The sequence below is a fragment of the Moschus berezovskii genome, chromosome 15 (assembly GCF_049115385.1).
Source record: "Moschus berezovskii isolate FMDL1 chromosome 15, NW_MosBer_1.0, whole genome shotgun sequence".
Classification (NCBI taxonomy): domain Eukaryota; kingdom Metazoa; phylum Chordata; class Mammalia; order Artiodactyla; family Moschidae; genus Moschus; species Moschus berezovskii.
This window is the reverse complement of record NC_142474.1, coordinates 51,195,474-51,210,105: the sequence shown is the minus strand read 5'-3', so window position 1 is coordinate 51,210,105 and position 14,632 is coordinate 51,195,474. Positions and strand designations below refer to the sequence as shown.

Genomic DNA, 14,632 nt, shown 5'->3' with positions numbered 1-14,632 from the left:
AGCTCTTCATGGTTTGTATGTGGTTCCTAGATTATGGACAGTTTATTATAGATAGAGGGATAATGTTTAAAAAATTTTAGGAGCCCTAAATTCTCTGCTGTGAAATTTGAACTTCTACAATCATTGAAATATTTGTTAATTATATATGTATATATAAATTTACTTATTGCTGGGCTGGGTCTTCTTTGATGCGTGGGCTTTTCTCTAGTTGTGGCAAGCAGGGGCTACTCTCTAGGTGTGGTGCACAGGCTTCTGTTAGCAGTGGGTTTTCTTTGCAGAGCACGGGCTCTTGGGTGTGCAGGCTTCAGTAGTTGTGGCAGGCGGGCTGTGTAGTTGCAGCTCCCAGGCTCACAGGCTCAGTAGTTGTGGTACACAGGTTAGTTGCTCCTTGGCATGTGGGATCTCCCTGAATCAGGGATCGAACCCATGTCTCCTGCATTTACAGGTGGATTCCTTATCCCTGAGCCACCAGGGAAGCTCCTTTTTGTTGTTTTTAAAGTAGGTGAGTAATAAAATCAGATTTGTTTTCGGAGAAGGACTCGTGGGACTGGAGGACCATTTGGAAAAGATGAAGAAGTGGGACTTGTACTCATTCAGCCAAATGATGGAGAGAACTCAGACTGAGGTGGTTGTCTGGGGATAAGAAGGGAAGGAATTCAAGTTAGAGTAGGAGAAAGAGTTGGTGGAAGCTCATGGAGGTAGAGAGAAGAGCCGGGGTGACTCTGAGATCTCCCTGTGAGGAGCTCATAGTGCTGTCATGTGAACTTGTGAAGATAGGGGCACAGTGTATTGTGGGCAGAGGTTGCAGCCGAGGAGGTGATGAGTGTGGGCGTCTGGAGGAGCCGTGCTGGTCTTAGACACCACGTCTGCCGTCCAGGGGAAGGAGGAGGGTGTTTGAAAGAGAGTTTGGTTTTACTGAAGCAGTGCTGTCCGTTAAGATGTCCCAGGGAGACTGTAAACACAGGAGTCGGAAATTAACTTCAGTGCATGGATTTCATGACATCTTCTTTAGTTCCGTCAAAGGCATTTCCCTTCAGGGGCATCCTGAGGGCTTGCCGCATGCAGGTGCTGTGCTTGGTGCTGAAGATGAAGAGAGAAACCGGGCAGACATTTGTGCCTGGAAGGTGATCCACATCCAGAGAGAAAGGCACACGTACCCCTGGGATGACAGTGCAGTGTTGTGAGTTCCGCAACAAGCTGCTGAGCAGTAAGGCCCAGGGAGGACGCATGTGAGGACAACAGGAGCTGATGCTGGAGAGGGGTGGGCTTGGTCTCCAAGGGGAAATTTGTCATTTGTTCCTTTTTGGCAAATCCCTTACATATGATAAACTCCCCAACTGTGCATACACCCCCTTGCGACTGTGTATGTGTGGTCCTCAGGACCCCAGGCTCTTCACTGTGGTATCTGTCAGATCTTGTCCACCCCCCGGTAGGTCCAGAGTTCTGAGTCACAGTGATTTTTGTTGGCCGCAGTTTCTGCAGGTTTGGTGGCAGAGGAATGACTCCATCAGTGTGTTTGTGTGGTTCCTAGAAACCAGCATCCCTCAGGCCTGCCCACTTTCCTGCTCGGGACCTGCCTTGTTTATGTCTATCGGGGAGGAGGTGGAGATGACAGACCTGCGATGTGTGAAAGGGGTTTCAGGGTATTGGCACAGCGATCAGAATGGGGGAGGACAGAAGCCAGGTGAAAGTGGGAGCCTTCAGTTGATGAGTGTCAGGCAGCAAGTCCGAGAGAAGTTGAGCGGCCTTGAGTTGTGGAGAACCAGTAAGAAAAAAAATTATCTACCATGAAAATAACATCTGCAGAAGCTTTCCACAGCACTGAACTCACTTAGCTACCAGTTATGTGCCATTGAAAGACTCCTTTTCGTTTCCTTGGGTTATGTCAGTTTAAAAACATAAGACCGTGTGTACTTTGAAGGTCCCTCCCCACTTCATGGAGTCCCCATTTTCCTTCTGCTTTCCTTAAGGATGCAGTTAACATCTGCTGGCAACCTTTTCCTGAGCACCATGTCTTACCCTCTTCTCTCTGTTTAGTGCTGCGCTCACCTCCTGCCACTGGAGGCCTTTCCTGCCCATCTCTCCGCTTCACTCAGCTGCTGGCCCGGAAAGGCTGCCTCATGTTCACCTCCTGCCTGGCTCATGTTGTAGTTGTTTAGTCTAAGTTGTGCCTGACTCTTTGTGAACCCACGGACTGTGACCCTCCAGGCTCCCTAGTCAATGGGATTTCCAAAGGGAGAATACTGGAGTAGGTTGCCATTTCCTTCTGCAGAGGATTTTCCTGACCCAGAGATTGAACCTGCATCTCCTGTGTCTCCTGCATTGCGAGGTAGATTCTTTACCTGCTGAGCCATCTGGCTCATTATTCATTTTTAAGTGATTGTTAAATAAGTGAGTCACAGAAAATATCAGTATACTGTTTAGAGCCTGAGATCTCAATGCTGACATGCTTTCGTCTCTTCAACTTGCAAGTTTTTGTGTTAAAAAATTATTAAAGGGTAATATATCCGCCCCCCCCAAATTTGACTTTTAAGTGAGAAGACTGTTGAAAAGTCAGATTTTGCAGTTTAAAATTGATGTGAAGTTTTCAGTTATGAAACTAAAATTTCACTCCTATTTTAACTGAATATTGGCTTGTTGACAATTTTTTTTTCTTTTTGTCCTCATTCTGCTAACTGGCCCTAATGTTATTATAATTAGCGATTATGGTAAAGCAGAGTTTAAACAGGTAAATTACCAAAGGCAGTAAATGTTTTTTTCCACATGAATTAAATAGAATTTAAAAAGTAATTAAAATTCCATTTTGGAGTCTGATGCTTTGATAAATGTATTCCCCCCCCATAAATCTAAATATAAAGGTATGATTATAGGTTGCAGGGACTTCTACTGATTATTCAGTAATATAATTCAGCATTTATGGTAAGGTAGATACAATACTTAATACTGAAGTATTAGTACAGAGTACCATAGTTCTTACTAGTTAAGAAACAAGAGGTATAGCTAATATGTATTCTGTTGTTCTCTAAAATTTATTTTAGAAGCTGTTATTGAGCTAATGTCAAAGAGGACAACTCTCAGTATTTTTGGTATTAAAGCAAGGATTCAGGCACAATTGAAGTTTAAAGTTACCTTCTTTGTATGTGGTTCCCCAATTTTTCCTTTCTGTGGATAGTGGGAAGACTGTTTTTATCTGTGTATGGATAAAAGTGGAACAGGCCAGATCTTTTTTTAAATACCAAATTGGGTCATGTGCAGAGATACTGGTCCCAGTTCAGTTGTTAATTAATGACAGGTATGACCCATAAAATTAACTTTCTTTGTTCTCATTTTGAAGTTTTTTTTTTTGTATGAAAAATCCACTTATTTTTGTTGGTGGCAATTCATGAACAGTTCATGTTTGTTCAGTTTAAGTGTATAATAAGTTATATATTTGAAAACTGATTTTTGATTCATATATTGGAAGTACTTCTTATTGCTTATTCTTTTCCTTCGAATTATATGCTGAGTAAGAAGTGATTGGTGGTATAGACTTAAGAATTGTCTTTTAAGTTTTTTTCTTTTTTTTTTGATGGCCCAGACAGTAAAGAATCTGTCTGCAATGTAGGAGACCCAAGTTTGATCCCTGGGTTGGGAAGATCCCCTGGAGAAGGGAATGGCAACCCACTTCAGTATCTTACCCAGAAAATTCCATGGACAGAGGATCCAGGTGGGCTGCATACAGTCCTTGGGGTCGCAGAGAGTTGGACACAATTGAGCAACTAACACTTTCACTTTTTTCATAGTTCAAGCATATTGGACCAGGGAACTGGTTTGCTGTAAGTCCATTTAGAAAGATTGAGTATCTTCTGAACAGTAGAACACATAAAAATCACAAAGGGTACTTAAAAATACAGATTCTTCCTGCCCCTGCCCCCCCACAAACACTTTTTTTCTTTCCCTTCCTTCTCAGTTTTTTCTTTTTCTTGCCACTACCATGTGTTTGGAGCTGATGTGATGAGTCTGTGTATAAACTCACTATAACTTTTTTTTGGCCCTCCTGTGCCGCATGTGGGATCTTAGTTCCCTGATCAGAGATAGAACCCATGCCCCCTGCATTGGAAGCATGGAGTCTTAACCCCTGGAGCACCGGGGAATTCCCAAGAAAACTGATTTTTTTTAATTGTAATTTTTGAATTTTTTCCTCCGATTTTATTGAGATATTGTTGAAGCTCAACATTCAGAAAACAAAGATCATGGCATCTGGTCCCATCACTTCATGGGAAATAGATGGAAAAACAGTGGAAACAGTGTCAGACTTTGTTTTTTTGGGCTCCAAAATCACTGCAGATGCTGATTGCAGCCATGAAATTAAAAGACGCTTGCTTCTTGGAAGGAAAGTTATGACCAACCTTGATAGTATATTAAAAAGCAGAGACATTACTTTGCCAACCAAGGTCCGTCTAGTCAAGGCAATGGTTTTTCCCGTGGTCATGTATGGATGTGAGAGTTGGACTGTGAAGAAGGCTGACTGCCGAAGAATCGATGCTTTTGAACTGTGGTGTTGGAGAAGACTCTTGAGAGTCCCTTATACTGCAAGGAGATCCAACCAGTCCATTCTAGAGGAGATCAATCCTGGATGTTCATTGGAGGGACTGATGCTAAAGCTGAAACTGCAATACTTTGGCCACCTCATGCGACGAGTTGACTCACTGGAAAAGACTCTGATGCTGGGAAAGGTTGGGGGCCGGAGGAGAAGGGGACGACGGAGAATGAGATGGCTGGATGGCATCACCGACTCTGTGGACATGAGTTTGAGTGAACTCCGGGAGTTGGTGACGGACAGGGAGGCCTGGCGTGCTGTGATTCATGGGGTCGCGGAGAGTCGGACACGACTGAGCGACTGAACTGAACTGAACTGAACTGTTGACATATGGTACTGTATATGTTTAAGGGTATACATTATAATGATTTGGTTTACATACATCATGAGGTGATTATCACAGTAAGTTTAGTGAACATCCATCTTCTTATACAGATACAAAATTTAAGAACTATAAAAAAATTGTTTTTTTGTGATTTTTTTTAAATTTGTGATTGTTTTTTAGGATTTACTCTTAACTTTCATATATATCATGTAGTACTATTAATTACATTTATCATGCTGTACATTGCATTCCTAGTACTTCTTTATCTTACAGCTTTTGACCACCTTCATCCAATTTCCTCTGCCTCTGGCAACCACAAATCTCATCTCTTTCAGGGAGTTTGTTTGTTTGAAGTGTAATTGACCTAAAACAGTTCATTGGGTCCTGTTATACAACATACTGACTCAGTATTTCTATCTTCTGTTTCCTTGCGACTTCACGACCGTCTTTATTGCTGTGTTTGAATTCTTTTCTCTTTTCTGTGTGTACTATTGTAGATTTTTGGTTTTGTGGTTACCATGAAGTTTATATCTGTCTATCTGTCTGTAAATGATTATTTCAAGTTGCTGATCTTTAAACGCATTTTAACAACCCTGCATTTTTACTCCCCTCTCCCACGTTTACTGTTTTTGACATCGTATTTTACACGTTTTCCTGTTTTGTATCACTTACTGTGAGTATAGATGACTTTACTACTTTTGTCTTTTAACTTTCCTGCTAGCTTTATATGAGGTTGATTTACTTCCTTTCCTGTATATTTGCCTTTACCTTTCGTAATTTTCATGTTTCTAGTTGTCACCTTTTTTGCTTAAGAGAAGTCCCTTTAACATTTCTTGTAAACCTTTTGCTTGTCTGTAAAACTTTCAATCTGTCCATTAGATGTGAGTGAAAGCCTTGTCAGGGACCCATAATGTTTATGAGCTTTTTTTTTTTTCATACTTTAAAATTTTAAGTTGGAAGTTTAATGCACTTTTCTATTTTGCTTTTCTCATTAACCTCATAATATTTTTTTTGTCGTGTTCAGAAACCATTAACATTTCATTACTTTTACAGTATTGCCTCATATATTAGATCATTATTTACTTACCTATTCTTCTATTGTTGGACATTTAGACTGTGTCTCATTTATTTCTGATAAATAACATTGGAATGAACATCTTTGTAGGAAATTTTTTTCTATGTATAGATTTTTTTGTCTCCTCTTTTTCCTGAAAATATTTTTAAAAGTGTTTGAAACATACTGTCCTAGTGTTTTCCAAAAGGGTTCAGCTGGCTGAAATCACCAGCAGTAAACTGGAGTTAACATTCATCTTCACCAGCTGTTCATTTAAAAACCCATAGTTTTGGTTCACCAGGAAAAAATGGTATGTAATTATGGAACCATCCCTTTTTGTAGTCAGTACATGTTTTATGTACATGTAAGCATAAATTTGGTACTTCATTCTAAGTATTTTTTCTACCAAGAATTTAAATTTTCAAGAGTTGTTGAGGAAACTTATTAGTGATCAGTGAGTGGTAGTTCCCTTGAATTTTTCTGTCATTTAAACAGTTGGTAATAAACAGGGACAGTGTCTTTTTGCCACGATTGGAATATTAAAATTAGTGAGCCCTCTTCTGTTCTCTTTCTGTACATTTTGGAAATTGAAGGTTTAAGTTGATCTTAAGTTTGTACTCAATCATTCAGTCGTATCCAACTCTTTGAGACCCTGTGGGCTGTATGTAGCACACCAGGCTCCTCTGTCAGTGGGATTTTGCAGGCAGGAGTACTGGAGTGGGTTGCAATTTCCTTCTTCAGGTCTAAGTTTGGAGTTAGTTTGTTAGAAAAACAAAGTTCTTATTTCTGCTGAAAATATTTGCAACAGCCAGTGAACAACATTTCAAATGAACATCTGTCCAAACATTTAGTGGTAAATGAGAGTGTGAAATATTGAAGTTTTACCATTTGTCCATTGTCAGTAAACCTCTTCTAATTGTATGATCTACTTAGATTGCTGTTACATCTCTTGATTTCAGACAGAACTCTTGTCTCTGTTTCTTGGTTTATCAGTTTTGAAGATTCTCGGATTTAAAAAAATTAGGGCCTATTCTTTTCTCATTTGCCTTTCTCCTCAGTGTTTGATATTTATGTATTTTCTTTCTTTTTTAAAAAAAATATTTATTTTTGTTTAAATATTATTTATTTGGCTGTGTCAGGTCTTAATTTTGGCATGTGGGATCTTTTATTTGTGGTGTGTGAACTCTTCAGTTGTGGCATGTGGCATCTAGTTCCCTGACCAGGATTCCCAGACCCCCTGCATTGGAAATGCAGAGTCTTAGCCACTGAACTACCAGGGAACCCCAATTTATATGTTTTCATTTCTTGTATTATTTTCTTTGTTACCTTAAGTGGTAATTGTGAGCCTGTATCTCTGTTGTGTTACTAAGATTCCTAGACTCTGGGTTTCCCCTCGCTGCTGAGTTCTGGAAACTGCCTCCAAGAGGAAGTGCTGGGGGGCGGTTGGTGCTTGTCCTTCGTTTCTTCTCTTGGGGATCATAGTTCTGAGCTGCTTGTTTTGTGGTATAAGGCCTGAAAATACTCGTTTCCTGTATTTTATTTACTTTTCTAGTTGTTTATGGCAGGAATATGATTTTGGATCCTCCTGGCTGGAAGCTGGAGTCTTTTAATGACTTCTTAACTCCTGAATCTAGTGATTGCTTCATGGCCCTTGTATTGAAGTCTTCAGAGGGAAGCTAGTTCCTTTTCTTTTTAAATACCATCTTTTCCTGTGAGGCTGCCTACTTCTGACTTTCTGTTTCCTTTAATGGATCTTCCTACTTTGTTTGGTACCTTATTAATTGCATCAGTAGTTGTAATATTACCACCAAAAGTCACCCTTGCCAGACCCCATGCTAACTTGATACCTGTGTTCTTATTTTAATTCATAAAGCAACTGCTTAGTATTCTCTAGGGGTCTGTGTTACCCCTTCTTTCCTCCTGTGTATACTCAAGTTTTGGGCCCCATCTGTTTGCTGATAACTTTCATATTTTTAGCACTGATTTCTATACTGAGCTCTCAATCTGCCTACCTGATAGTCTGAGCATTTCCACCTGGACTTTTAAAAGGAGTACTAACCTACTGCAGTGTAAGTGGAACTCCTCTGTCTTTCTGTATCCTATTCTTCGTCTCAGTGTTATTTAACCCATGGTTAAACACGCACCAAAAAACAAGCTTCCCACAAACAGACATACACTCTGCATGTTAATTTGACTTTCTGATCTCTTCTTGCATCCAGCCCTGCTTCTCCATTCCTGCTCTCCTTGTCTAGTCGCAGTTCTCATCTTTGGTCTGTTACTGACCTCCTAACTGATCGCTGCCTCTAGTTGTGTTCATCTAAAATCTGCAGTATTTCTAAAATTTAAATCAGAACGTGCTTCCTGGCTTAACTTGTCCAGTAATTCCTTAAATGCTGTTGGGCGACATTTGAACACGACACACATTTGCTTCTCTTTACCTCTTTCTTATGCTGCTCCTATCACCTGCCCTCTCAGTTGGCATCCTCCCTGACCACACCATGCTTTTTTTAAATGTTTGTTCTTGCAGCTTCCTGTATCCACAGCTTTGACTTGGCTAATACTGCCGTGTTCGTTTTTGAGGCTTATTCCCTTGTTTCCAGGCCTCTTCATGGGAGAGCTATACACTCTCCCACGTGTAGCTCTAACAGTATGTCTGTTATGCATTTAAAGGATCTTTGTTTCACTTTCTTTTACTATATTAGAGGTCCAAAGGTTGGGGGCGGGAGGAGAAGGGGACGACAGAGAATGAGATGGCTGGATGGCATCACCGACTCTGTGGACATGAGTTTGAGTGTATTCCGGGAGTTGGTGATAGACAGGGAGGCCTGGCGTGCTGTGATTCATGGGGTCACAGAGAGTCGGACACGACTGAGCTGAACTGAGAAGACAAGACATTTAAAACTCATATTTGTAACCTTTGCACTGCTGAATGCTAGACTGTCCGTCCACTTTTAGATAGTTCCTGTCTTAAATGACGACATGATTGTCCATCCTTGTTCCCAAATAGAAATGTGGATGTTTTCCTGGTCACCTGTCTTTATCACATGTAACCAGCTCCGAGTTTTTCGGTTCTGCTTTTACTGGGGTATATGTGTTTGCATTCTTTTGTTCACTTGTTTGTTCGCTTGTTCATTCAATAAATTTCCCTCAGGGCTACTGCCTGTAAGACTGTGAACTAACTATAATGCATGCCAAACTTTGCATTGAATTTGTAGAATTTATAGATTAATTTTTGGAGGAGTAACATGTAAAGTATTAATATAATTTGGGTACCTGAGGGAAGTTTTATAAGTATCCCTCTTTTTTTTTTTTTTAAAGCTTACTTGTAAGTGTTTTAACAGTTCTCTTAGTGTGGATGAGTTTTTAAAATTCTGTTGTATTTTCTAATTTGTCATTGCTCATTTCTTGGGAACTGACCAAATGATCATCTTATCTGGCCAACTTATTAAACTTCTTAGTACTTTTCATCGGCTTAGGTTTTCAAATATTGTTTACATCAATGACAGATATCAGAGTTGTTTTCCTTATAGTACTTAGGAGTTCACTTATTTTTTTGTGTCTTGGTATATTTCCTGTCTTAGTACATTTGCTGAATAAAAACAGTGATATTTGGCATCCTGGAATTATTCTGGACTTTAATGAAAATACTGCTTTCTTAATACCTTGCTGAGTATGTTTATTTTGAATAATTTGTAAAGTCATTTTAAGGAGGCATCACCTATTCACTTGCTAAGAGTTTTATCCTTAATCCATGTTGAATTTTATCAGTAACTTGGTTGGCGATGGTGATGATCAAGTTAATATATTAAAGAATTACAGTAATAGATTTTCTGAAGATAGATCCTCAACGTTTCTGCTTTTTCCTGATTTATTTAATGCAGTGCTAGATTTGAGTGCTAATGGTTTATTGAGTATATTTTCATTTCCATTTGTAAGTAAGATTGCTTTATACTTCTGTTTCACTTGGTTCTCTGCTTTTGTTTCAGAATTATGCTAGCGTTATAAACTTGTTAAAGCATTTCACTTTTTTTAAATTGGAAAAACTGAATTGCCTAAACAACAGAAATTGGTTAATTAGTTATTTCTTAAAGTTCTAGTAGAATGTGTCATAAAATCATTTAGAAAATAGCTATTTCTTGGCATCTTTATTTCCCCAAGTCTAGTAAAGTACCAGGGGCAAAGAGCTTCTTTAACTCTTGTTGAATTCCCTAGATAAGTTCCTAGGAAATGATTTACTATGTAGAATTGTTTGTTATATTAACAGAGTTTGTTTTAGTCAGAGAAGCATTGTAACCCTGGCTAATTCAACAGGATATGGAATTAGTCTGGAAATGAAATACATGGAAATCTGTCTTCATGGATAGATTTCCTTCGTAGTAAGATACTGTTTGGTGATAGTCTAAATTCAAAGCTAAACTTTATAGGAAAATGGTTTCATTAGTATCACTCAATAGAGTATTTGCCATGTGTAAATAATTACCATGTGTAAAAAGACCAAAGGTAACCATTTTATAAATGTATTCATGTCTTGGGTTATTTTTACTATCTTCTTTTTTTTAAAGCTTATTCTGTGATTTAGAGTTATTATAATTAATTTATAAATAAATGATATTTTAGAAGTTAAAGAGCTTTAAAATCAATAAAATTGATTCAGTGTATACATTCACATTTCCCCCTTTTAAAAAATACAGTGTTTTCAGATATTCATAAAACTCTGGTATATTGTAGAAGTAATGGGACATCTGAGTGGTTCTCGGATTAATATGGCAAAGCAGTGGTTCTCAACCAGGGGCAGTGATGTCCCCACAGAACATTTGGCCGCATCTGGAGACTCTTTAATTGTCACAGTGGGAGGAAACCGCTGTCATTGAGTAGGTGGAGGCTGGAGGTGCTAGTGGACATAATGTACTGCACAGGATCAGTTCAGTTCAGTTCAGTTGCTCAGTCATGTCCGACTCTTTGCGACTGCATAGGATAGCCCCCTATAAAAAAGGATCTGTCCCCAAATGTTAGTGATGCCAAGGCTGAGAAACTCTGTTGTAAAAGAAAAGCTAATATACACAAACAACCAACATAAAAATGTGTTCTTAGATGTGTGCTTATTCTTTCAGCAACTATAACTGTTAGTGCAGTTTACAAGGTCCTTATGCAAAGTGTGTGAAGAGTATTCTGCTCTTGACTGACATCTAGTGAGACATACAAATAAATGTAAAACTGAAAGTTGAAATTAAATAAGCATGTAAATGAGAGTTACAGCTAGTTGTTTTTTCTGCTCTTAGGAATTTCACATATAAATAAACTAAGAAGAGAGAAAAGATTTGTTTAGGGCTACTGAGAAACAGGCTTCCCAGGTGGCTCAGTGGTAAAGAATCCGCCTGCCAATGTAGGAGATACAAGAGACTCAGGTTGGATCCCTGAGTTGGGAACATTCGTTGGAAAAAGGAAATAGCAACCCAGTCCAATATTCTTGCCTGAAAAATCCCATGGACAGAGGAGCCTGGCAAGCTACAATCCATAAGGTCAAAAAGAGCTGGGCACTACTGAGCGACTGAGCACACACACACACACACACACACACACACTGAGAAATTATAACTGAGAAGGAGTAGTATGTGGTAAATTCTTAGCTGAAGAACTACTATATCTCCTGTATCTTTTACTTATATTCTTGATTTAATGTTAGAGCTTAGGATATAAAATTTTTTCATAGTTTTCTGAGTAAGTGCTGACTTCTGTGTTAGACTTTTTATATTTTAAAAATTGCTTATAAATCATGGAGTTTTAGAGCCAATGGAGACCTAAGTGGTTTAATCCAATTTCTTCACTTGCAGAGATTAAGCAGTTCTGTTTCATAGAGATGAAGCGATCTAGTCTGTGGTTTTGCAGCTTGTCAGGCCAGATCTTAAACTGGAGTCCACCACTCCCAACTTCTAGTTGAGTGTGCTCTCAGGGTGAGGGGAAGTGATTAAGTGAACTCTGGGTTCTTCTGAAAACTTTTATGTTTGTTTTTCAAACTATGAATATTAAAACTGTTAAATTCTTATTTTTTTTCAAACTATGAACATTTAAACTATTACATTTTCATTTCCTTTAAAAGAATATATATACACACCTCCATGTATGTTTTAAAATGAATTTGTATTTATGTTTATAAATCTCATGTTTTATTTAACTTTTATTTATAAGCATTATGCATGTGTGAACATGGATATTTCAAATCTTTCATAGGCAACGACACCTCCAAATCAAGGGCGACCTGATTCTCCTGTCTACGCTAACCTGCAGGAACTGAAGATATCCCAGTCGGCTCTTCCCCCGCTCCCTGGAAGCCCAGCAATTCAGATTAATGGAGAATGGGAAACTCACAAAGATAGTTCAGGGCGTTGTTATTACTATAACAGAGGTACACAGGAAAGAACTTGGAAACCCCCTCGTTGGACTCGAGATACGAACACAAGCAAAGGAGATTCCCAGAGTCCAGGGGATCAAGAGGTATGAGGAGCTAGGGGGTCAACCAGTGAGTTATGGAGCTTTTTCTCTTTTCGTTCCTCAGAGAAGTAAATAGGTTTGCTTCTATCCTTTGAAATCTCTAAGATACTAAATCTTCTTTCCAAGTTTTATCACATTACTGCTTGTTGCTTCCTAGTATGTAGATAGTAGACAGCAGCTAGCCCTGTGGCATGCTTACTTGTCTAGAGTTAACTGGGTTAATGTTGCCTATTGCCCTTGGTTTTCCTCACATGCTAGAAGATACTAATCCAGTCATCGTTATTGCCAAAGCAGTTATATTTTTTAGAAAAAGAAGGGAAGAAAATATGTGATTTAGCCAACCAAAAGCCCAGTTATTTGATGCTTTTCTTTATGATTTGATGGGACTGGCAAGATACTTCTGTTTTTGTTAGAGGTACTTTTGTGTTAGATCACTTTTTATGTCTCTGTAGGGGAAATAAGTATAATATAAGTCCTCTGCTATAAGCTGAACATCCTCTAAGTCTGACAGTTCACTCTAAAAACATTATTTCTTGATTGGCTGGTTATTTTCTGTTTTTTTAGCCATGCCATGTAGCTTGCGGGATCTTAGTTCCCCTACCAGGGATCAAATCTGTGTGCCTGCAGTGGAAGTGTGAATCTTAACCACTGAACTACCAGGGAAGTCCCTAAGATGTTTATTTTCTCTAACAAGTGTCCATACCATTTCCCCACTCACCTTGGTTTCATAGACACACACACACAGTGCAACACACACACCCCTACCCCCCATCTCACACACACCTACCACACACACACATACCCACACACACACCCCCCCCCCCCACTCCCCGTTCCCCCCGGAGGGCAGTGCAGTGAATTGCTTTGAGAAGTGCTCATCTCCGAGGCCTGGAGAGGTTCCCTGGGACTGTGCAGATGTGCAGAGATCGCTGGGTAGGATGGATGGAAAGGAGTTACATCCCGCTGTTTGGTAGATGGCAGCCCCTGCGCACACACAGGACACCTGCTCTTAGAGCAGCTGACTTGTACAGCAGAAACAGAACTCCAGCTAGGTAGGAGCTGGAGAAATCAGGTAACACATCCTGTGTTTAGCGGAGTCTAAGAGCTTTGTATAGTTAATAACCCCTCCTCTTGTCCTATTTTTCAGTTGGTTATTTATAGCTATGCTTTGGTGGTAGCTTGTATTAATACTTTCAGAGTTGAGGAATGAGGTGGAGGGTTAGTGAGAAATTGTTCATGTGTTACTATAATAAGAGAAGTGTTAGGGAAGCGATTTGAATTTGTGTGTCTAGAAAGATTTGAAAGTAAGTTGTCCTGTGTGTCCATAATAAAGTAAAGTCTTACCATTTGGAAGAATTAGGGAAAGGGCTAAATTATAGAATAAAGGGATTTAAAGTACACACAGAATCCTGAATAGCCTTTCTTAGGTTTCTGTTACACTTCAGAGACTAGATGGGAGTGATCTGTAAATCACAGTCTATGCTCACACCTCTACTCTCTGCACGTAGTGTGTAAAAATAGGTGTTTCCAGAGTGGCCGGGGCACACCTTCCAGTAACTTCTTGAGAAAGGTTGCATATGGAGGTAAATTTGAGACCGTGTGTGTGAAAATGTTGACACTGTACTGTCACATTTAGTTGAGAGTTTCCTGAGGGCAGACTTGTAGTTTGGAGATCATTTTTTCTCACACTTGCGAGGCATTTTGAACTTGCCTTTATGGTGATCTTGGTCAGCTGCATGTCGGGTGTCTCCATTGTTGGAACCGTGAGGTCTTCCCTTTCAGACTGACCCGTCCCTGCAGAAGTCGGGACGCTGGCCGGTGGGAGCTGCCCAGGGTGTCCGTGGCAGCCTTTATTTCCCACGCAGCCCCTCCACCTCCCCTCTTTCTGTTTGGTGCCCATGTTCCAGTTGTGCCCGTCGTCTCCCAGCTCAGAATTCCTCTCGAGAGGGACTCAGTCCTGGGCTTCTGCTGCAGGAAGGGAGGGTGCACACCTGGGGGCCAGGCTTGAGGAGGGATCCTGGCTATCTCAGTCCTCAGTTTAGTACCTGGGTTCTAGGAGGAACTTGAGCCATTTGAAGATGTGGCTGTGTAAACTTGTTGGATTTCATCTTTCCTCCTCAGTGCCACCCCAGCCCCCACCCGTTTAGATTCTGCTTGCTTTGTGGATAATTTAGGTTTTTGTTCA

At 39.9% G+C, this 14,632-nt stretch overlaps 1 protein-coding gene across 10 annotated transcripts in view; it reads left to right on the top strand.

Moving 5' to 3' along the window:
• Positions 1 to 14,632, top strand: part of ARHGAP12 (Rho GTPase activating protein 12) — a 121,539-nt gene that overhangs the window by 51,101 nt on the left and 55,806 nt on the right. For 9 of the 10 annotated variants that reach the window (XM_055429681.2, XM_055429672.2, XM_055429704.2 and 6 more), the window contains one exon: positions 12,187 to 12,450. The exons of the other annotated variant lie outside the window; for it this stretch is intronic. In XM_055429681.2, coding sequence (XP_055285656.1) covers positions 12,187 to 12,450 — 264 coding nt within the window. The remainder of the gene's footprint in view (positions 1 to 12,186; positions 12,451 to 14,632) is intronic. 10 annotated transcript variants of the gene reach the window in all.